Source organism: Eschrichtius robustus, chromosome 13, assembly GCF_028021215.1.
Source record: "Eschrichtius robustus isolate mEscRob2 chromosome 13, mEscRob2.pri, whole genome shotgun sequence".
Classification (NCBI taxonomy): Eukaryota; Metazoa; Chordata; class Mammalia; order Artiodactyla; family Eschrichtiidae; genus Eschrichtius; species Eschrichtius robustus.
In genome coordinates this window covers 52,122,979-52,146,140 of record NC_090836.1, presented here as the reverse complement: position 1 = coordinate 52,146,140, position 23,162 = coordinate 52,122,979, and the positions used below count along the sequence as shown (strand labels likewise).

The following is a 23,162-nucleotide window of genomic DNA, read 5'->3' as shown; positions in this document are numbered from 1 at the left end:
TTAATTATAGACCCATATATAAATGAATCTCACTAAAGGAAATATATCTATATATACCTAGCTCTATTTGGAGAGAAGAAAACAATTCCCAATTTCTAAAATTACCTTTCATTTACTCTATTAATGCATACCCCATGTATTGAAATTTAAAAGTGTCAGTACTCCTAAAAATGAACAAGTACAGTAGACAAAGATGACATAAAACCACAAAATGTTTTTACTGTTGCAAAGTGAAAAAAACACTTTGTTCTATTCTTTTCAGCATTTGAAAGCACTTGCTTCATTTTTAATTTTTTTCTCTCCAAGGATTCATTTGGTTCACTGACTGAACAAACATTTATTAAGCTCTCACCATGTGCCAGGTATTAAGCTGGATGCTGAGGATATATACACAAACAGGGCTTTTGTTACAAAAAAACTTAAATTGTAGTAGGAAAAAAATATGAAATCACTAAAATGAAAGCTCTATAAAAATGATCTTCTCTGTCCTGTTCATCATTCTATTCCCAGGCAGCTAAAATACTGCCTGGCATAGCATGCACTCAATATTATTTGTTGAGGAAATTTGTAGACTATAACTACATACAATACAGTAAGATAATAGGGCAACGGGAATGGCTATTAAATGCCTCATTCCTACTCAATCTTCAAATAATAAAACTTTGGTGTACTTTTTAGAAACTGTATAAGATATATGTGAATGATTATGGGAGTCAGGACAAAGGATTCATGACAAAAGTAAACTCTGAAAGTATAAAATAACCTTTAAAAGTATTTAAAAATAAAAATCTATTTTATTGTGCTTTCCTCTTCTGCCACTTGTTTCTCCCAATGTAAGGGTAATGAGCGGGAAAAATAAAAATAGAGACAGGTAAGGACCAAAGGAAAAGAGGCTAATAAAGTATGGCCCCAAAATGAAGCCTTGGCACTTCATGAAGAGGGAAACTTCTAGACCGGGGGACCAATTCTAGGTAATTTATTAACTTAGTTCAGTGTTATTAACAAGAAAAATTTTTAATACAGATAATCCTAAAAATCTAGACATATCAACCTTCTGTAAGAGATCCATGGCCGACAAATAAAATAGAATATTAAGCAATAAGATCCACTTTTAGACTATCATCTATTTGATAAATTAAGAAAAGTTACACATGGGAGAGAATGATCTTACATTAAGTACTTTTAAAAAAGAGATAAGTTTTTTTTTTTTTTACCTGGTTTTGTGAAAGTGGAGGATCATGGTTAAATGTTAATCCTGCTTTAATAAGTGAAGTTAAAGCTTCTGCTCCCCATTCTCTCATTCGAGAGTTTGGATGCTGGCACACCTAAGGGTACACATGTAGAAAAAAAATTAATATTTAATTTGTATACTGAACTATGCATCTCACATCAGTTTGAGAAAAGAAAAATTAAAACATCACATTTTCTATTCTTTCATATTAAAAAAAAATTTTTTTTAATTTAAAAAAATTATATCAAATGTGCATCAATATTTTAAAAATTATATCAAATATGCATCAATAAAGGTTGAAGAATATACAAAAATATCCAAAAGCTTACCTTCTGAATAAGAGGCAAGAGGAAGCAATAGAGAGACAGAAGATAAAAAATGAAACTAAACAAGTCACAGAAAAGAAAGGATTTCATAAAGGTAAATGATGTCAGCAGAATAAACAAAAGCAGCAGATACTCAGGTTCCTAATCAGGTCTATCTTCATAATCAAACACTGAGCTAAAATTTGAAAAAACTTTTTTGCCATTTGATGAGAATACCATAATGAAGAAATCCGCATATATTCTTTAAAAGCTCATAAAAGTAATCCCAATAAAATGGAGAGAAAAAAAGAAAGAAAAGACAAGCACATTTTTTTCCTATGAAGAATAATACCTTTCTCAGATTACTAAAATAATGTGAAACAATCACAGCAACCTAAACCTAAACTGCACATAAACATGTATTCCATAGAAGCAGCTGTTATTAAGAAGCAGCTAATTCTTCAGATTCACCCCAGTCTGAATACAAGAGAATAGAAATCCAAATAAAATTCCCTGGCACTATCTATAATTAGTGATACCAAACAGATTTTTTTCCCTTTGTAGAAGAGCCACCTCATAATCACAGGAAAGGCTGTAAAGGAGCAGTGTTTAGGACGAAGTCTCAGTGCTAACTGCCTTGAAGTTTCAGAACTAGCTGAAGGTGAGGGGATAAAAAGATTATATAATAAAAGAAAGGAGTCCCAAGCTATCAGCTGAAGGAGACTTCAGAGATTTCATTGATATATCATCCACTTTCAGCCAAAAAAAGTCAACCTATTCCTTCACCAAAACGATTACTGTAAAACTTTAGTCCCTGATAAAATATATAGACAGAAGTACAAGGAAAAAAATGTTAATGCTGATTTTTCTTATGGTTATCCACAATTATTAATTCACTGTGTATGTCTTTATCCTAAACAAAAAGTAAATATAATAATTAAGAAAAAGAGGTTACCTCCAGTAGATGGCCAGTTAGAGGTCTCCATAGAATTTCTATTCGGTGCATGTTAACTAGACCAGTTTCTAACAATTTGGCAACAGCAAAAAGAGATGGTTCCTAGAGAGAAAACATAATACATTTTTATATTATAAGGAGAATCTGAGTATTTCACTTGTAAATGAAACTGAGAATACTGTGAAGAGCATGACTATAATTAATATATGATTAATTCGCAGTAAATAGAACAAAACCTCAGTTATCATAAGACAAGCCTTTCTGCCCACCCTCAAGTAACTAGAATAGCTCCTAATTGGAAAATTTGGTTGGGAAGAGAATGCTTTAGTGGGGAAGAGTGAAAATTCAAAAATTATACCAGACACACAGAATGGTTAGTCTTCTGACCAGAAGGAAAGAATTTGCCTATGGACTGAATTGTGACTCCCACCCCCCAAACTTCATATGCTGTAACTCTAACCCCCAGTCTGATGGTATATGGAGATAGGGTCTATATAGAGGTAATTCAGGTTAAATGAGATCATAAGGGTGGGGCCCCAACACGATAAGATTAATGTCCTTATAAGAAGAAACACCAAAGAGCTTGTGAGCTCAGGCACACTCCTTTTCCCTCTTCTTCCCCCTTTTCCCTCTCCCTTTCCCTCTCTCCCTGCCATGTGAGGACACAGTGAGAAGGCAGCCATCTTTCAATCCAGGAAGAGCATCCACACCAGAACTGATCATGCTGGCAACCTGATTTTGGACTTCCAGCTTCCAGAACTATGAGAAAATTAATTTCTGTAGTTTAAGTTATCCAGTCTACAGTATTTTGTTATGGCAGGCTAAGCTGACTGATATATATTCTTATTAGTGAAGTCTTCAAATGCTCAGGGTTTATGTGTTAATATCAGGAAATATGAAAAACAAAAACAAAAAACAGAAAGGAGGCAACAGAGATCAGGGAAAAGAAGCATGACGTCAAGAAGAGGCAGAGATAAGCGCTGTCAGTTTAGACACTAACAGAAAAGCTGCAGACAGAAGACAAACCCCGTTCCTTAGTCGCTGGCATTTCAACAACAGAAAGGGAGTCAGTGTACCTCATAAATGGCTAAATTAGAGTACCTGGTCCATGTGTTATAAGAACATTTTCAGTAAAAAGATCAAAGGGCAACTATCTCTAACCCAATATTAATAGAGGTAGTAAAATATACTTAAATGCAAACTAAGCTGACTAAAACCATGAGAATTTTTTGATGAGTGGCTGTGAACCACTTTTGTGAACAAAAGGCAACTGAAATTTTAAAAGCAAATTAAGAGGATAATAGTTTTACAATTTTTAAGGAAAAAGATTTCGTTATTACTCTATACTCAACATTTTTACAGGGCTGATAAAAATCTCTTATGGAAATGAGTGATATTATCTTTCTTTCCTAGTAAAAGCCGTTGAACCAAGTACCCTGGGGTCTAAGACAAATATAGTCAGGTTGACCCTTCCTGCATGTGCTAATGCTGTAGGTACCCTAAAAATTTTTGTGGTAGAAAAATTCACCATTCTAGAGACAATATGATACAGTAGTTAAGACTGATGTCTATGAACTTTTAACATGTCCGTACTACCACTTAATAGCTATGTAACCTTGAGTAATTTTTTTTATTGAGGTATAACTGATTTATCATATTAGTTTCAGGTATACAACATAGTGATTCAAAATTTTTATAGATTATATTCCATTTATAGTTACTACAAAATATTGGCTATATTCCCTGTGCCATACAATATAACCTTGTTGCTTATTTATTTTATACATAACAGCTTGTACCTCTTAATTCCCTTACCCTATTTGCCCCTTCCTCCTTTCCTCTCCTCACTGGTAACTACTAGTTTGCTTTTTTTTTTATTATACTCACTAGTTTTGGGGGGGGGGTTGTTTTGTTTTGTGGTTTTTTTTTGATTCCACATATAGGTGATAAATACAGTATTTGTCTTTCTCTGTCTGACATATTTCACTAAGCATAATACCTTCCAAGTCCATCCATGTTGTTGCAAATTTCATGCTTTTTTAAGGCTACTAATTTTTTTTAATCTATGAAATGGAGATAATAATATACAGAAATGACCTCACGTTAGAAAGTGCCTGGCACATAATAAGTCCTCATAAATGTCGCCTAGTATTACCTCCTCCTTTTCCTCCTTCTTCTTATTCTAATGAGGATACACAGAGGAATCACGTAGCATTTAAAAGAATGTATATGTCCAGACCTCATACCCAAAGATTCTTACATTCATGAAGCCTAGAAAGTGGCCCTGACTTGTGCATTTTTAAAAAATACCATACCTGACTTTGATGCACACAAAACTTAGAGCCACAAGTGAAGTGGTTAAGAATGGAGCTCTGGGGCTTCCCTGGTGGTACAGTGGTTAAGAATCCGCCTGCCAATGCAGGGGACACGGGTTCGAGCCCTGGTCCGGGAAGATCACACATGCCGCCGAGCAACTAAGCCCATGCACCACAACTACTGAGCCTGCACTCTAGAGCCTGCGAGCCACAACTACTGAGCCTGTGCGCAACAACTACTGAGGCCCGCGCGCCTAGAGCCCGTGCTCCACAACAAGAGAAGCCATCGCAGTGAGAAGTCTGCTCACCGCAACGAAGAGTAGGCCCCGCTCTCCACAACTAGAGAAAAAGCCTGCGTGCAGCAACAACGAAGGCCCAATGCAGCCAAAAATAAAATAAATAAATTTAAAAAAAAAAAAAAAAGAATGGAGCTCTGGAATGAGACATATGTGGGTTCAAATCCAAGTTCTACCAATTACTAAATAGGTAACCCTAGGCAGGTTATTTAAGCTAGTTTTATATTTCATCTGTAAAAAGGGGTTACTACTACTGAACCTGACAGAGTTGTCTTAAATGATTAAATAAAAATACGTTAGTACCTGACATACAGTAAACAAAGAATAATAGCTCTTTCATTATTTTTGTTGTTGTTATACTGAGTTTGGTAATATGCCTGCACAAGTATCATCAATATTGCCCCCTTCTACGAAAGAATTTGCAAGTTTTACCATCAGCTACCTCCTCAACACATTAGCACAAATTCCTGAAATGAGGACCAAAAATGAGACGACTGGTCACTTTAAAGCCACACCTAAAGGACAATGATATATACATTTTAATTCCTAAGCTATTTAATTCACTCAGAACAGCTGACATTGATAAACTTTTTAAAAAAGTAAAAAAATACAAATGTTTCTACTTATTTTAACATCTGAACATTTATAAATTTTTATAGAAAGCACAAGTGAATAATAAACTGTTTTACACCTCCATAAAAATAATTTTTATAAAGTTCATACTTGAATACTTCTAAAAACTTTTATTTCCATTCCTTATTCACCACATTACTTTACAAAATTAAATCCTAAAATGGAGAGATGTGACCCCATTCTCAGGGAAGTCATCTCTATTCCAGTGTATCCATTTTCTCAACATCTGTTCCCCCCAAGTCTCCCTGAAATATCACATCTACTCCTACAACTCTATTGAAATTATACTCCTCAAGGTGAACAATAAACTAATAATACTCAAATCTATTTTTTCCTCAATCCTCATTGATCCCAACTTCATGTAACATTTTTCTCTTCTGACTTCCATGAACCTGCCCTTTCATACATATATATCTCCTACCGTTCCTTCAATATTCAGCTCCAATCACAAATTTATCTTGATTAGTTTTAATTCATTTTAGTAAAAATATGTACTAAAAAATCTTATGTAACAAGTCAATAAGGATTCAGAAAATAGGTCTCATATCACTTAATATCTATACCATTTATTTAGACTCTCTTACCACCTTAACTGCCACTTATCCATGGGCCAAGTGGTTTACATGCTCTTTTAAAGTAGAAATCTTACATTTCCTTTATATTTTCTAGCAGAGTGTCATGTACATAGTAAACACACTGTACTTGTTGAGTGAATACATAAATTCTCAAGCCATTACCATATAAACTTGCTCAGATTTCATTAAGGTACTCTATTAAAAATATTATACTTTTGTGTTAAGAATTAATCTTAAGGATGTAGGATTATTGAAGGTATCAAGAATTTGATTACTTCACTGTATTTCATATTATCCTTGCCTTGATTTGGAGTAAACTATAATATATATTTTCAAATACCTGCATGTTTATGTAATTCTCTACGTGCTTTAATATACAAAACTTTGCCCTAATAAGATCTTATTGGCTAATCTTTAAATGAGTTACATGAGCCAAGATGACAAGCCACAGTACCCAGAATTATAATTAAGGACTAGGCAGACAACATAATTTTGGATCCTACAGTTGGATATTAAATAAACCATAAGCTGCATTCTCTGCTTTTCTAATTATTTTCTGGGTGTCTTCATTTATTTGTAAATGGTCCAAGTACTATATTTATTCATTTTAAAATGTACAAAGCATTTTATTTTAAATAATTTCTAAGGTATAAATAAACCCAAATATTCCCATGCTTTTCCAAGTTTAACAGAAAATGATATTTTGAGTATACAAAGAAATGTTCTCAAAAGTACTGTTCTATTCATTTAGTCAACAAACAAAGCAAGAATTTCATTTTCAAGGTAGGGAGAATCATTACCTTCAGAAAGAAATGATTAGCACCTTATTTTCCAACCCAACGAAGGCAAGAGAAACTGAGACATATATTCCTTGATTTAAAACTTGTACTACCCCAATCATAAGTTGTAGTCATGAGGATTACTGTGACATTTTGTGGAACACATTTATAAATGTGGTATTGAATTATTCTTTATAGAAATATTTTAAATAACATTCAGTACACGAGAGAAATGGACACAATTTAAAATCATAATACATACTGGCACATACCATAAGCCAAAAAATGTCCTCTTCACTCTCCCTTCAACAAATAACAACCATAAATATAAAAACCCAACAGAGCAGGGCTAGCCTACAAGGTATTAGTCCCACTTGTAAAACGCTAAGATCATAATGAATACACACCTTATTAAACAAAATAATATACCATATTTAACACAGAAAGGTAGAATATCACACCTTATTATTTCCATAGGCCATATCCATTGCTTCTAGGGATAAGGAACAAAGTGCATTTATTAAATGATGCAATGATACGTCATCAAGATACCTAAAAAAAAAAAAGAAGAAATAAGACATTCTGATATAAAATATACAGCTAACAATAACGTTTGTATCAATTAAAAAAACTGACTCTTACTGTGAGCTTTCAAACAATCTTGAAAGTATGTTGGAAATCACTGGCAAGTCTGTCATCACTGCTGTTGTTAGAACCTAAGAGAAGAATAAAATTAAATGTAACATATAAACATTTTGCGAAGTACTAATGGAGTAAGAATGACTAGAGCTTACTGTACTGGGTCCTTCTACAGCTCTCCCAGGTTTCAAGGCACCACCACTACTAGGCTTTAATCCCAGAATCCATACTAGATGCTGTAAAAAAAATCAAAACAAAGAAATTTATAAACCTACAAAAATTCCAGTAACTAAAACTAAAATCAGTAGTAGGTATCTAATAACTAAATATAAATTAGTAATTAATATTCATACAAAAGACTTATTACACCAAGCATAGGCAGTAGAACAGGCCATTATAAGAAACATCCCATTGCTTTGTACACTATGAGCCATGTCTTTTTTCTTTTTCTGACTTCTCCTTTTTCATACTTACTGTCTATTCAGGCCTGCCCAAAGCACTGATAGGCAATGGTGAGTTTAACCGTTAGCATTTAGATATTAAAAACAACATTGGCCTCTGACCCAGAGGCTACAACATACCTGTAGAGTTGCCAAGACAAGTTGCCATGATGTTCCAAGAACAGCCCCATGGCAGTGTGCCAAGTTAAGTAAAGTCCTCATACACTGGATATTTTTGGAAGTTAGCTATATGAAAAAAGGATATATTTGCAAGAACTGTTATGCATTCTTGAAAATTATAAGCTTATAAAGAAGTATTAACGTATTCAAATTTTTTTACTAAAAAACAAAAATATTAAGAAAATAGGCTTGGATGGTTTTGTACAGAACAAATTCATTTGCTTAAAACTTGTGTTATCATAGTTGGTTATAATAATGTCACTCCATATTTACCTAGTTTTTCTAAAAGTATCATTCAGATAAAAGTAAGTATAATGATGAATTTTGAGAAACATAAAAAAAGGTACGAAAGATTTCCTTGATAGTTAATTGGTATTAACTGGTTACCAAGAAAAGAAAAAGTACTTTACCATTACTGTCCCTTGAGGCTGGACTGCTAGCGGTTGACCCACTGCCACAACTTGCTGGTGAGATTCACTTGATGGACTGATCATCATAACACTTTGGCCCTGAATGGAATATGCTAGAACACAAAGGAAAACCTAAATAACTAAAATATACTTTTCATGTTGTACTCAAAGTAATGTTATATTTTAAAACATTAATTTGATTAAAATAAGTTCAACTATGACATTTATTTAGTTACCTATTATCTATATGCAAACATTCTGAAAACTCAGGAGGTGCAAAAACAAAGACAAGTTAGGCAAATATTAAGTAATTTTATATATAACTTTAACAAATTATAAAACTTCGGTAGATTGCTTCACAAGCAAAATAGAATTTAGGACACTTACTATTTTAAACATGTATTCCCAGTAAACTTTTCTACTTAAAGTTAGAAGAGAGACCAATACTCACATTTTCAGTTTGAAAACTGAGCATCACACTGAAATTTATTTATATGACATGTAACATGTAACAAAGTAATCAACAAGAAAAAAAAACTTTTTGAATGTCAACTTAATCTAAGTGGTGGCAAACATTCCTGTTCTACTAGTTCCATTAAAAACAAAACAAACTAACCACTCCCATGTCAGTAGTATGCTAGAGTTTACAAAGGACTTCTAGATTTATCTTCTTTTATCCTCACAATCATTGTTTAAAATTGGTATTATTCTGCCCTACTCCCACCTCCATTGTTTTAAAAAGATGGAAGAAATTGAGGCTCAGGGACATTAACTTCCCACAGAGGTCAGAGACTCAGTGAGTGGAAAAGCAGAGGCTTGAACTCAGAATTTCTATAATCTCTTCCCTATGCCATGTCACCCCACTAGATGAAGAGAACTCTGAGGAAGCTGAAATCTTACATTTGTTGGGAAGTGTGGCTGCAGTGGTGGTATTCAATACAGTAAGAGCGTAATGCGGAGGCAGGGAACCTTTGCATATTGCAGTTATAAAGGCATCTCTTGAAGTTACAAGGCCCAGTCTTCCACAAAGAGCAGCCATAGTCAGTTCAGCTTTTAAAATATTCTCAGTGGCAGCTTCATCTGTGCTGAAAAGAAAAAGTATTTTATTTAGTATGATTAATTTATTTTAAATTATGCTGCCAAACATGATGTGGAATTAGGCAGTCAGTAAAGTTTTAAGAAAATCTATTTAAAACGTTGTCAAAATCAGTCTACTTAAGAAGAACGTTTAACTAATAAACCTCTGAAAATTTGAACTGGTTAAAAGCAATTTATGACACATATATTCATTAATGAAGAAAATGGTCAAGAACTCAAAGATATAACTTAAAAATATCAAGCATTTTAAAATCAGTAAATTCTATAATTCTGAAGAAAAACATCAAAAAAAATTGAATAATATAATCATCATTGTAAAAGTAGTAGTAAAGCTTAAAATGAAAAAGGCATTCTGTGGATAAAGAAGATGTGGCACATATATACAATGGAATATTACTCAACCATAAAACGAAACAAAATTGAGTTATTTGTAGTGAGGTGGATGGACCTAGAGTCTGTCATACAGAGTGAAGTAAGTCAAAAAGAGAAAAACAAATAACGTATGCTAACACATATATATGGAATCTAAAAAAAAAAAAAAGATTCTGATGAATCTAGGGGCAGGACAGGAATAAAGACACAGATGTAGAGAATGGACTTGAGGACATGGGGAGGGGGAAGGGTAAGCTGGGACGAAGTGAGAGAGTAGCACTGACATATATACACTACCAAATGTAAAATAGATAGCTAGTGGGAAGCAGCCACATAGCATAGCACAGGGAGATCAACTCGGTGCTTTGTGTCCACCTAGAGGGGTGGGATGGGGGGGGGGAGGGAGACGCAAGAGGGAGGAGATATGGGGCTATATGTATATTGATTCACTTTGTTATACAGCAGAAACTAACACACCATTGTAAAACAATTATACTCCAATAAAGATGTTAAAAAAAAAAAAAGGAAAGAAAAAGGCATTCTGTTATTTTAGGATTGTATTTTCCATTATAACATGTGACAATAGGATGGGGGAGGAGAATGGCAGAAAAATAATAACATTCCACAAACATAAAAACTAATATTAGGAAATAATTCTCAGGATAAATTTAAGGAAACCATTTTAATGGTTTGTTGTTTTCTTTTTAACTGCCACATGCAACATAAAACTTACAAAGACTTAATACCTGGCATCAAGAAGGAGTGAGAGTGCAGCAAGCAGACCACACCAGCAGGCATTCACCATTTCTTCCCAAACAGCTCTACTAACTTAAAGGAAAAACATACAATATTTAATGATAATTATAGATGTCACAGCACTTGACAATATGTCAAACTCTATAATCCCCCTTATCACTTGGTAATATAGCAAATATTCCAAAAACAACTCAATTATTAAATACTAAAGCTGTAACATTTAATATATATCTGAATAAATGAAAATTTTAAAACCATACCATAGTTTCAGAATTCAAGAAGTCTTTTTTTTTTTGGTTGTGCCGTGTGGCTTGTGGGATCTTAGTTCACCCACCAGGGATGGAACCTGGTCCCTCAGCAGTGAGAGCGCAGAGTCCTAAGCACTGGACCACCAGGGAATTCCCAAGAAGTTTTAAAACTGAGTTGTTTTAACATATCAATGATAAGATCTTTCTTACAAAAGTGACCTTCAAAATACATATATATATTTATATATATAATATCAGTTCCTATTCCCTTCCATTTCATTGGGCCAAACTTTCGGCCTGTGTGACCAGCTGGCAGTGAGACACTGTGATAAGCAGGCTCAGCCACGAGACTGGTTACATACACTGTAAATCGTGCAAATAAGTAAATACACAGAGTAAAATAGGATCAAGTTTCTCACTGTTGGAGAAGGAAATTACAAATATGGAAAGTTAAAAGTAAACCCTGTGGTATTAAACTGGAATTGAAAAAATTGGTGTGACCTCATGGTATTTAATATAGAGATATATGTTTTTATTTTTATTTATTTATTTTTTAAAGATCTTTTAAAAAATTTATTTATTTATTTATTTATGGCTGTGTGGGGCCTTCATTGCCGCGCACGGGCTTTCTCTAGTTGCGGCGAGCGGGGGGGCTACACTTCATTGCGGTACGCGGGCTTCTCATTGTGGTGGCTCCTCTTGTTGCGGAGCATGGGCTCTAGGTGTGCGGGCTTCAGCAGTTGTGGCTCGCGGGCTCCAGAGTGCAGGCTCAGTAGTTGTGGCGCATGGGCTTAGTTGCTCCGTGGCATGTGGGATCTTCCCAGACCAGGGTTCGAATGTGTCCCCTGCATTGGCAGGTAGATTCTTAACCACTGCACCACCAGGGAAGTCCCAAGATACATATTTTTTAAATGTAGATAGACGTGTGCTCATGTATGTGTGTATTTCTATTCAAGTACCAAGAAGCATACCTAATGCCCATGTGTTAGTTTCTAAATACTTTTCTCCACTAAAAGGAACTAGGGCTCCTTGGAAAAATAACTGACTCCTAGGTTAAGCAAGAAAAATCCAAGATGATCTTAGAACATTCTGCTGAATCAGACAGTAAGGTAGTGCTCAGAAAATGACAAAAGGACATGGGATGATAAAAGGACACAGGGGCTAGCTTGAAAGGGCTCCCAAATGGCCATGTCAGGGATAATGAGCGTCAAACCAAATAATGATAATCAAAGATTGTAACTCTTTGAATAAAATAGGAATCCGAGAGTCTACACTAATACAAATAAATAAATGAAACAAAATAAATGAGGAAGAAGGGAAAGCTCTCTTTTACAGGTGTCTCAAAGTATTTCTCCAGAAAAAGTTAATAATTAACTTTATACTGATGAAACAAGGCACACATCATACTAACCAAATGATAAAAGTTAACATCACCAGTGTATAGCATTGCAACATTTCTGTGGTAGCTCTGCCAAAAATGAATATATTGAATCTAATTATGAGGGAACAAAAACAAACCCAAGTTGACTGGGCTGTTCTCTCCAAAAATGTCAAGGTCATATAAAACATGGAAAAATTAAGGAATTGTTCCAGACTGAAGGAGAGTGTAGAGACATGCAACTGAATTCAACATGTAATCCTAGACCATAAAGGACATCACTGAGGCAAATGGCAAAATTTGAAGGACATGTGGGATTCGATGACATATTGAATGGATGCTAAATTTCTGATGGTGACTATACTGTGGTTAAGTAGGAAACTGTCCTTATTTTTAGAAAATACACTTTAAAGTACTAAGGGGTAATGGGCAACATGTCTGCAACTTATTCTCAAATAGTTCAGAAAAAAAGTATAGTGACGTGTATATAGAGAGAATGATAACGCAAATATGGTAGTTAACAATTGGAATATCATGGTAAAGGATATATGGAAACTATTATTTTTGCAATTTCCCTGTAAATTTAAAATTATTTCAAAATAAAAATTAAAAATACAGAATCATAATAATATACCTATTGCTTTATCCATTTGGTCTGATGTTGACTGTAATTCTTGCTGTTCTGATGACTGTGTTGGTGAAGAAACCGCTTCAGTGGTAGTAGTCTGAAATTCTGTTTCAACCTCTCCTAACTCTCCTTCAATCATACTAGTGATTCCACGTACAAGGTCTAGCAAACAATGGAATGCCACGGACATAGCATAACCTTCTGGTATAGTCGGGGGCTCAACTTTGTCCAACATCTCTAGGCTGAAATTATGAAAAAATCAGATGCTTAATGAGAAGCCACAATGATGAAAATATATATAACTATTTTCATAATCTGTAGACTACAGAAATTAAGATTAACAGAATAGCAAAAGTAAATGGTCACTACTGGGTTTCTTTCCTTTGGAGGACAGATCCCTTCATGGTATTCTAAGAAACTGATTAGAAAAATTAAGGCCTGACCAGTATGATAACTGATTATCTTAATAATTCACTTTTTGCTTCTCCCCCAAGTTGTGCCAGTATTTTCATTAATTGTTGACATTAGAAAAAATACTTACATACAAAATAGAAAAAGACAGATTACAACCCATCTCAAACTCTGACTTAGCTGCTTTTAAAATAAGCTGCTATATAAAATCGGTAAACAACAAGGACCTACTACATAGCACAGGGAACTATACTCAATATCCTGTAATAACCTGTAATGGAAAAGAATCGGAAAAAGAGTATCTATAAATATTTATGTATAACTGAAATCACTTTGCTGTACACTTGAAACTAACACAATATTGTAAATTAAGTATAATTTTAAAAAGGTAATAAATAAATAAAATAAGATGTTATAAAATCAAATCAATCCTATAAAGAGGAAAAGAAGCTTTCATACTAGGGAAAATTACTACTGTGAGATATCCAGCTCATCTGTCATCCTATAATCTCAGATACAATTGGTCAACTGGGTAAGGTAATACCTAAAGCATCAGTGTGTCACGTTCAAATTTTAGAGCAAGTTATACTCCATAATTAGGACATAGCTTTCAGACGGAAAGACAACAAACCTTTTGTTTTAAATCATGACAAACAGGTTTTAAGTTCCTTAAAATGGAAATCTGTCAAGATAATTCAATGGAGAAAGAATAATTCAATGGGGAAAGAACTGATGGATATTCACAGGTAAAAGAGTGATACTGGAGCCTTACCTCATACCATTTACAAAAATTAACTCAAAATGAATCAACTGAGGCTTCCCTGGTGGCTCAGTGGTTGAGAATCTGCCTGCCAATGCAGGGGACACGGGTTCAAGCCCTGGTCTGGGAAGATCCCACATGACACAGAGCAACTAGGCCCGTGAGCCACAATTACTGAGCCTGCGCTCCGCAACAAGAGAGGCCGTGATAGTGAGAGGCCCGCGCACCGCGATGAAGAGTGGCCCCCACTTGCCGCAACTAGAGAAAGCCCTCGCACAGGAACGAAGACCCAACACAGCCATAAATAAATAAATAAATAAAATTTTTTTTTAAATTAAAAAAAAAAAAATGGATCAATGACCTAAGTGTAAGATCTAAAACTAAAAACTCTTAGAAGAAAACATGGGCAAAAATCTTTATGACCTCAAATTATGAAATAGTTTGTTAGGTATGATATCAAAATGCATAAGCGACCAAAGGAAAAACAGATAAACTGAATTCATCAAAATTAAAAATGATCGTGCTTCAAAGGACACTATCAAGAAAATGAAAAGACAATCCATAGAATGCAAGAAAATTTTTGCAAATCATATATCTGATAAGGGACTAGATCTTGAATATGTAAGAACTTTCACAACTCAATAATAATAATTTAAAAAACCCAATTAAAAAGGAGCAAAGGATTTCAGTAGATATTTCTCCCAAGATGATATATAAATGGCCAATAAGCACATGAATGAGATGCTCAATGTCACTGGTCATTAGAGAAATACAAATTTGAAACACAGTAATATACCACTTACCCACTAGGACGGCTATAATCAAAAGACAGTAACAAGTATTGCTAAGGATGTGGTGAAACTTAAACCCTCACACATTGTTGGTGAAAATGTAAAATGGTGTGGTCGCTTGGGAAAACAGCTTGGCAGTTCATCAGAAAGTAAAACGTAGAGTAACTATATGGCCCAGCAATTCCACTCCTAGGTATACATCCAGTAGAAATGAAAACATCTATGCAAAAACTTGCAGGCAAATGCTCATAGCAGCATTATTCATAGCCAAATAGTGGAAACAACCCAAATGCCCATCAACTGACAATGAGATAAACAAAATGTGGTATTACCATACGGTGGAATATTATTCAGCCACAAACAGAAAGTACTGGTACAACCTGCAACATAGATGAACCTTCAAAACATTATGCTGAATAAAAGAAGCCTGACACACAAGAATATTTATTGTATGATTCCATTCATATGAAATATCCAGAATAAGCAAATCAACAGAGAAAGTAGATTAGTAGTTGCTAAGGGGTAGGGAAAGGGAGATTGGAGAATGACTGCTTATGGATATGGCTTTTTTTTTTTTCTGGGGTGATGAAAAAGTTCTGAAATTAGATGGTGCTTATGGTTGCCTAATGTCTGAATATAATAAAACCATGAACTGTACATTGTAAAAGGGCAAATTTTATCCTATGTTACTTATATCTCAAAAACAAAATTGAAATCACTAAAGATTATAATAAGAAAAGCTAATAAAAGTATTCCAAACTCAAATTCTAGAAGTTTCCTAATCATAATCAATATAAGGTAGGAAATTTATAAAGATGTAAAACTCAGAATAAACAATAAAAACACCTATGTATACCTATCATTTATTGAGCAATTTACTCTCAGCTTGGGACACTAAGGGTTTTTTTTTTAATGTACCTCATTTAACTCCTCACAAAAACCCTAAGAGATACAGATGATGAAACTGTGAACTATGGTGACAGTTATCAGTCAGCAGTTTTTAACCCAAGTTCAACTCTAAAGCCTATCAATTTAACCCTTATGGGCCAACTCTCAGTATTTTTAAAATGTAGGTAATCAATACAAACATATTTATATTACTGATCAAGATATTTAAGCTCAAATGGGGAAGTGAAGTTTATGGGTTTAATCTTTGCCAGGCCAATGAGCCTTAAAGAGCCACATACTAAACCAATCAGTGCCAAGCATCTTGTTAGACAAATCTCTGTTCTCAAAGAATATATCGTCTATTGGGAAAATGCATCTAAAACAGATAAAATACTCCTAAACATCACAAACTCTAATCCCCAAATTCTGTGGTACAGACTTTAAGCACTAGAATAGTTGAGAAAAAGGTAATTTATACCACAAACCTAAACAAACCCACACTTTCTTAACTGTTTCAGTGCTGCTTTATTATAATTACTACACAAACTCCACTTTTAGATTAAAGGTAAACCATTTATTTAAATATTTTAAAATTAAGGTCAAGTTGAAAAAAAACTGTCACAAGCCCAACTTTGAAGGGAGCCATAGTATAATAAATCTGAAAGAATATATTGTCATCAATTATGTCAAAACTACTTGTCTATATGTCACTTAAGTTTTCAAATTATTACACACTTAAGAAGTCAAAAAAGAATTGTATACACAATTAAGATTTATATGTATGTCTTCAAAGAAAACAGTGAAAATCATTTTATACTAAAACTCACAATGAATGAATAAAAGATACCAATTCAACAGGTAAGTCCCAATGTGAACATACTAACCCATTTACAAAAGAAACCCAATATTTTCTGTCTATTTATGATTTCAGAAGTGAGTAATGTCAGTATCTATAGCACTGAAAAAAAGAAAAGAAAATCCATTTATATGTTCCTTTAGAGATTTAGTCCTAACCTTGTATTAAAGATAAGAAAATTAAGATCAAGTGAAATAAAGTGCCCTACTCAAAATCATAGAATTTAGTAGCAGAACTAGTTAAAATCCAAGTCTCTTAATTGATGAGGATTAAATAATCAAGAAACAACTTGGTAGAGACTTCTATTAATAAAAAAAAAAGCAATTCTGCAACTTGGCCAAGTATTTACTCTCCTGTTATTTGTTCTTATTTTTCTTCCTCAATCATGTATCTTCACTCTTTCCTTTTAATTATGTCTTTGCACAAGCAAAAGCTGAGAGAATTCAGCACCGCCAAACCAGCTTTACAACAAATGCTAAAGGAACTTCTCTAGGCAGGAAACACTAGAGAAGGAAAAGACCTACAATAACAAACCCAAAACAATTAAGAAAACGGTAATAGGAACATACATATCGATAACTACCTTAAATGTAAATGGATTAAAAGCTCCAACCAAAAGACACAGACTGGCTGAATGGATACAAAAACAAGACCCATATATATGCTGTCTACAAGAGACCCACTTCAGACCTAGGGACACATACAGACTGAAAGTGAGGGCATGGAAAAAGATATTCCATGCAAATAGAAATCAAAAGAAAGTTGGAGTAGCAATTCTCATATCAGACAAAATAGATTTTAAAATAAAGACTATTACATGAGACAAAGAAGGACACTACAAAATGATCAAGGGATCAATCCAAGAAGAAGATATAACAATTGTAAATATTTATGCACCCAACATAGGAGCACCTCAATACATAATGCAAATGCTAACAGCCATAGTAGGGGACTTTAACACCCCACTTTCACCAATGGACAGATCATCCAAAATGAAAATAAATAAGGAAACACAAGCTTTAAATGACACACTAAACAAGATGGACTTGATTGATATTTATACGACATTCCATCCAAAAACAGCAGATTACACTTTCTTCTCAAGTGCTCATGGAACATTCCCCAGAATAGATCCTATCTTGGGTCACAAATCAAGCCTTGGTAATTTAAGAAAACTGAAATCATATCAAGTATCTTTTCTGACCACAACGCTATGAGACTAGATATCAATTACAGGAAAAAACCTGTAAAAAAGCAAACATATGGAGGCTAAACAATACACTACTAAATAACCAAGAGATCACTGAGGAAATCAGAAAATACCTAGAAACAAATGACAATGAAAACACGACGACCCAAAACCTATGCGATGCAGCAAAAGCAGTTCTAAGAGGGAAGTTTAGAGCAATACAATCCTACCTCAAGAAACAAGAAATATCTCAAATAAACAACTTAACCTTACACCTAAAGCAATGAGAGAAAGAAGAAAAAAAGAACCCCCAAAGTTAGCAGAAGGAAAGAAATCATAAAGATCAGATCAGAAATAAATGAAAAAGAAATGAAGGAAACGATAGCAAAGATCAATAAAACTAAGAGCTGGTTCTTTGAGAAGATAAACAAAATTGATAAACCATTAGCCAGACTCATCAAGAAAAAAAGGGAGAAGACTCAAATCAATAGAATTAGAAATGAATAAAGGAGAAGTAACAACTGACATTGCAGAAATACAAAGGATCATGAGAGATTACTACAAGCAACTATATGCCAATAAAATGGACAGCCTGGAAGAAATGGACACATTCTTAGAAAAGCACAACCTTCCGAGACTGAACCAGGAAGAAACAGAAAATATAAACAGACCAATCACAAGCACTGAAATTGAGACTGTGATTAAAAATCTTCCAACAAACAGGAGTCCAGGACCACATGGCTTCACAGGTGAATTCTATCAAACATTTAGAGAAAAGCTAACACCTATCCTTCTCAAACACTTCTAAAATATAGCAGAGGGAAGAACACTCCCAAACTCATTCTACAAGGCCACCATCACCCTGATACCAAAACCAGACAAAGATGTCACAAAGAAAGAAAACTACAGGCCAATATCACTGATGAACATAGATGCAAAAATCCTCCACAAAATACTAGCAAACAGAATCCAACAGCACATTAAACAGATCATACACCACGATCAAGTGGGGTATACCCCAGGAATGCAAGGATTCTTCAATATACGCAAATCAATCAATGTGATAAACCATATTAACAAACTGAAAGAGAAAAACCATATGATCATGTCAATAGCTGCAGAAAAAGCTTTTGACAAAATTCAACACCCATTTATGAGAAAAACCCTCCAGAAAGCAGGCACAGAGGGAACTTACCTCAACATAATAAAGGCCATATATGACTAACCCACAGCCAACATAGTTCTCAATGATGAAAAGCTGAAACCATTTCCTCTAAGATCAGGAACAAGACAAGGTCTTCCAGTCTCAACCACTATTATTCAACATAGTTTTGGAATTTTCAACCACAGCAATCAGAGAAGAAAAAGAAATAAAAGGAATCCAAATCGGAAAAGAAGTAAAGCTGTCACTGTTTGCAGATGGCATGATATTATATATAGAGAATCCTAAAGATGCTACCAGAAAACTACTAGAGCCAATCAATGAATTTGGTAAAGTAGCAGGATACAAAATTAATGCACAGAAATCTCTTGCATTCCTATACACTAATGATGTAAAATCTGAGAAAGAAATTAAGGAAACACTCCCATTTACCACTGCAACAAAAAGAATAACATACCTAGGAATAAACCTACCTAAGGAGGCAAAAGACCTGTACGAAGAAAACTATAAGACACTGATGAAAGAAATTAAACATGATACAAACAGAAGGCGAGACATACCATGTTCTTGGATTGGAAGAATCAACAATGTGAAAATGACTCTACTACCCAAAGCAATCTACAGATTCAATGCAATCCCTATCAAACTACCAATGGCATTTTTTACAGAACTAGAACAAAAAATTTCACAATTTGTATGGAAACACAAAAGACCGTGAATAGCCAAAGCAATCTTGAGAAAGAAAACTGGAGCTGGAGGAATCAGGCTCCCTGACTTCAGACTATACTACAAAGCTACAGTAATCAAGACAGTATGGTATAAAAACAGAAATATAGATCAATGGAACAGGATAGAAAGGCCAGAGATAAACCCACGTGCATATGGTCACCTTATTTTTGATAAAGGAGGCAAGAATATACAATGGAGAAAAGACAGCCTCTTCAATAAGTGGTGCTGGGAAAACTGGACAGCTACATGTAAAAGAATGAAATTAGAACACTGCTTAACACCATATACAAAAATAAACTCTAAATGGATTAAAGACCTAAATGTACGACCAGACACTATAAAACTCTTAGAGGAAAACACAGGAAGAACACTGTATGACATAAATCACAGCAAGATCCTTTTTGACCCACCTCCTAGAGAAATGGAAATAAAAACAAAAATAAACAAATGGGATCTAATGAAACTTAAAAGCTTTTGCACAGCAAAGGAAAACATAAACAAGACGAAAAGACAACCCTCAGAATGGGAGAAAATATTTGCAAATGAAGCAACTGACCAAGGATTAATCTCCAAAATTTACAAGCAGCTCATGCAGCTCAATATCAAAAAACAAACTACCCAATCCAAAAATGGGCAGAAGATCTAAACAGACATCTCTCCAAAGAAGACATACAGATTGCCAACAAACACATGAAAGGATGCTCAACATCACTAATCATTTAGAGAAATGCAAATCAAAACTACAATGAGGTAGCACCTCATACCAGTCAGAATGGCCATCATCAAAAAATCTACAAACAATAAATGCTGGAGAGAGTGTGGAGAAAAGGGAACCCTCTTGCACTGTTGGTGGGAATGTAAATTGATACAGCCACTATGGAAAACAGTATGGAGATTCCTTAGAAAACTAAAAATAGAACTACCATACGACCCAGCAATCCCACTACTGGGCATATACCCTGAGAAAACCATAATTCAAAAAGAGTCATGTACCACAATGTTCACTGCAGCACTATTTACAATAGCTAGGACATGGAAGCAACCTAAGTGTCCATCAACAGATGAATGGATAAAGAAGATGTGGCACATATATACAATGGAATATTACTCAGCCATAAAAAGAAACGAAATTGAGTTATTTGTAGTGAGGTGGATGGACCTAGAGTCTGTCATACAGAGTGAAGTAAGTCAGAATGAGAAAAACAAATACCGTATGCTAACACATATACATGGAATCTAAGAAAAAAAGGTTCTGAAGAACCTAGGGGCAGGACAGGAATAAAGATGCAGATGTAGAGAATGGACTTGAGGACACGGGGAGGGGGAAGGGTAAGCTGGGACGAAGTGAGAGAGTGGTATGGACATATACACACTACCAAACGTAAAATCGATAGCTAGTGGGAAGCAGCCACATAGCACAGGGAGATCAACTTGGTGCTTTGTGACCACCTAGAGGGGTGGGATAGGGAGGGTAGGAGGGAGACCCAAGAGGGAGGAGGTATGGGGATATATGTATACATATAGCTGATTCACCTTGTTATAGAGCAGAAATTAACACAACATTGTAAAGCAATTATACTCTAATAAAGATGTTAAAAAAGTAATAATTATGTCTTTGCTTACTCTTATTTCCTCAGATATATCCTTTCTGTTCCTATCTTCACTGTGATCACTCTCTACACCCTTATAACTTGCTTTTTCTTCAAACAGTTAACCACTACCCAATGTGATACTGTATGTTTATTTGCATCTTTATTGACTATCTCACTCACTAAAATGTAAGGTCCACAAGGGCAGCAATTTTGTTCTGTGTTGGGATTGTTTCAATTTAAAAAATGAGGTGGGGTAATGAATGAGATAATTATTAACACCTCCTTCAGTGCTAGAAATCTGATTCTTTTACAACCTGATACTCTAGTATACTCAATCATTAGCCTCTGTAGCAAGGCAAAGCCTGCATGAGACAGTAACTTCAATCTTTTAAGTGACTAAGAATAACAATATTTCAGTCCTCCATGACTCTTTACTTTTACAATTTTAGGCAAAATAAAAAGCTGCACAGTAAAATATCATTGTGATGATACAATGCAGGCTGACATATCATACAAATTCATGATTTAAACTAGTCAGAGATTCTGCTTCACAGTTTAAGTCTTGATTTACTGTCACTGGAACAGTGTTTTAATTATGCATATCAATTACTCAAAATATATTAATTAACTGCCTCACAACTGTGGCAATGTTAAACACATGTAGTATTGGTTGCTTTATCTCTGTAAGCACTACAGTTCACTAAGACTTACTTAAGAAAAATCAACAATACACTGCTGAATATGTAGTTGTTAAACTGAAATGTCTAATGACAAATTTTTAAATAACACATGTGGAATCCATTAAACACTTTAATTAATTAAACTAAAAGTTCCATGTGTTAAACCCTAAAAGTGTGATCAGCCAAACACTTAACTATTCACATAGAGAATCCTGAAAGGTAGATATATCACTACTCCCATTTTATAGTTGAGTGCACTGAGATTTTTAAATAGGTAAACTAATTTGCTGAAGGTAACTCAGTATCAGAAGACCTAAGTCCACAAGGCCTGAAATCAAGCCACATACTTAAATCAAAAAGCCATACAGAACAAGTGGATAGGTCCTTAGGTAAAGAAATCACATTCTGTTTTATAATGCTGTTAACAGTCCTCAAGTAGTACAAAAGAAAACAAACAAAATCCAGTCCTAGATAAAATTCTCAAAATATGACAAAAGAAAATTAGTTCTTAAATATGTTAGAAATAGTAGGTCTAAAATTTTAAATATAACGGAGAGAAACATTTTAGTATAAAATATAAACCCCAACAATAACATTCCTTACAAAATAATGTTACTACTACTTACTAGGTTGCTTTAGCACTGCCTTGCACTGTTACAGTCAGAATAGGTATCCAAGTTCCCCTATATTCAAATGCTGGTAGCAAAGTAACACCTCCACCAATCCCCAACATTCCTGAGTTAGCTGGTGCTGAGACAGGGCCACCTGAATTATTGCTTCCTGTTAGATAAGGGAAAGCAAGCAAAGACACCAATTTACTACTTAATTACAAATCCATAATATTCAAACACTTGGTCAATTTTTTT

At 34.4% G+C, this 23,162-nt stretch overlaps 1 protein-coding gene across 3 annotated transcripts in view; it reads right to left on the bottom strand.

Annotated features, from left to right (window-relative positions):
- Window positions 1-23,162, bottom strand: part of MON2 (MON2 homolog, regulator of endosome-to-Golgi trafficking) — a 124,851-nt gene that overhangs the window by 55,535 nt on the left and 46,154 nt on the right. For all 3 annotated transcript variants that reach the window (XM_068560435.1, XM_068560436.1, XM_068560437.1), the window contains 11 exons: window positions 22,923-23,076; window positions 13,245-13,480; window positions 10,975-11,056; window positions 9,659-9,843; window positions 8,759-8,871; window positions 8,310-8,414; window positions 7,884-7,964; window positions 7,732-7,805; window positions 7,551-7,641; window positions 2,492-2,593; window positions 1,215-1,325 (listed from right to left, as the gene is read on the bottom strand). In XM_068560435.1, coding sequence (XP_068416536.1) covers window positions 1,215-1,325; window positions 2,492-2,593; window positions 7,551-7,641; window positions 7,732-7,805; window positions 7,884-7,964; window positions 8,310-8,414; window positions 8,759-8,871; window positions 9,659-9,843; window positions 10,975-11,056; window positions 13,245-13,480; window positions 22,923-23,076 — 1,334 coding nt within the window. The remainder of the gene's footprint in view (window positions 1-1,214; window positions 1,326-2,491; window positions 2,594-7,550; window positions 7,642-7,731; window positions 7,806-7,883; window positions 7,965-8,309; window positions 8,415-8,758; window positions 8,872-9,658; window positions 9,844-10,974; window positions 11,057-13,244; window positions 13,481-22,922; window positions 23,077-23,162) is intronic.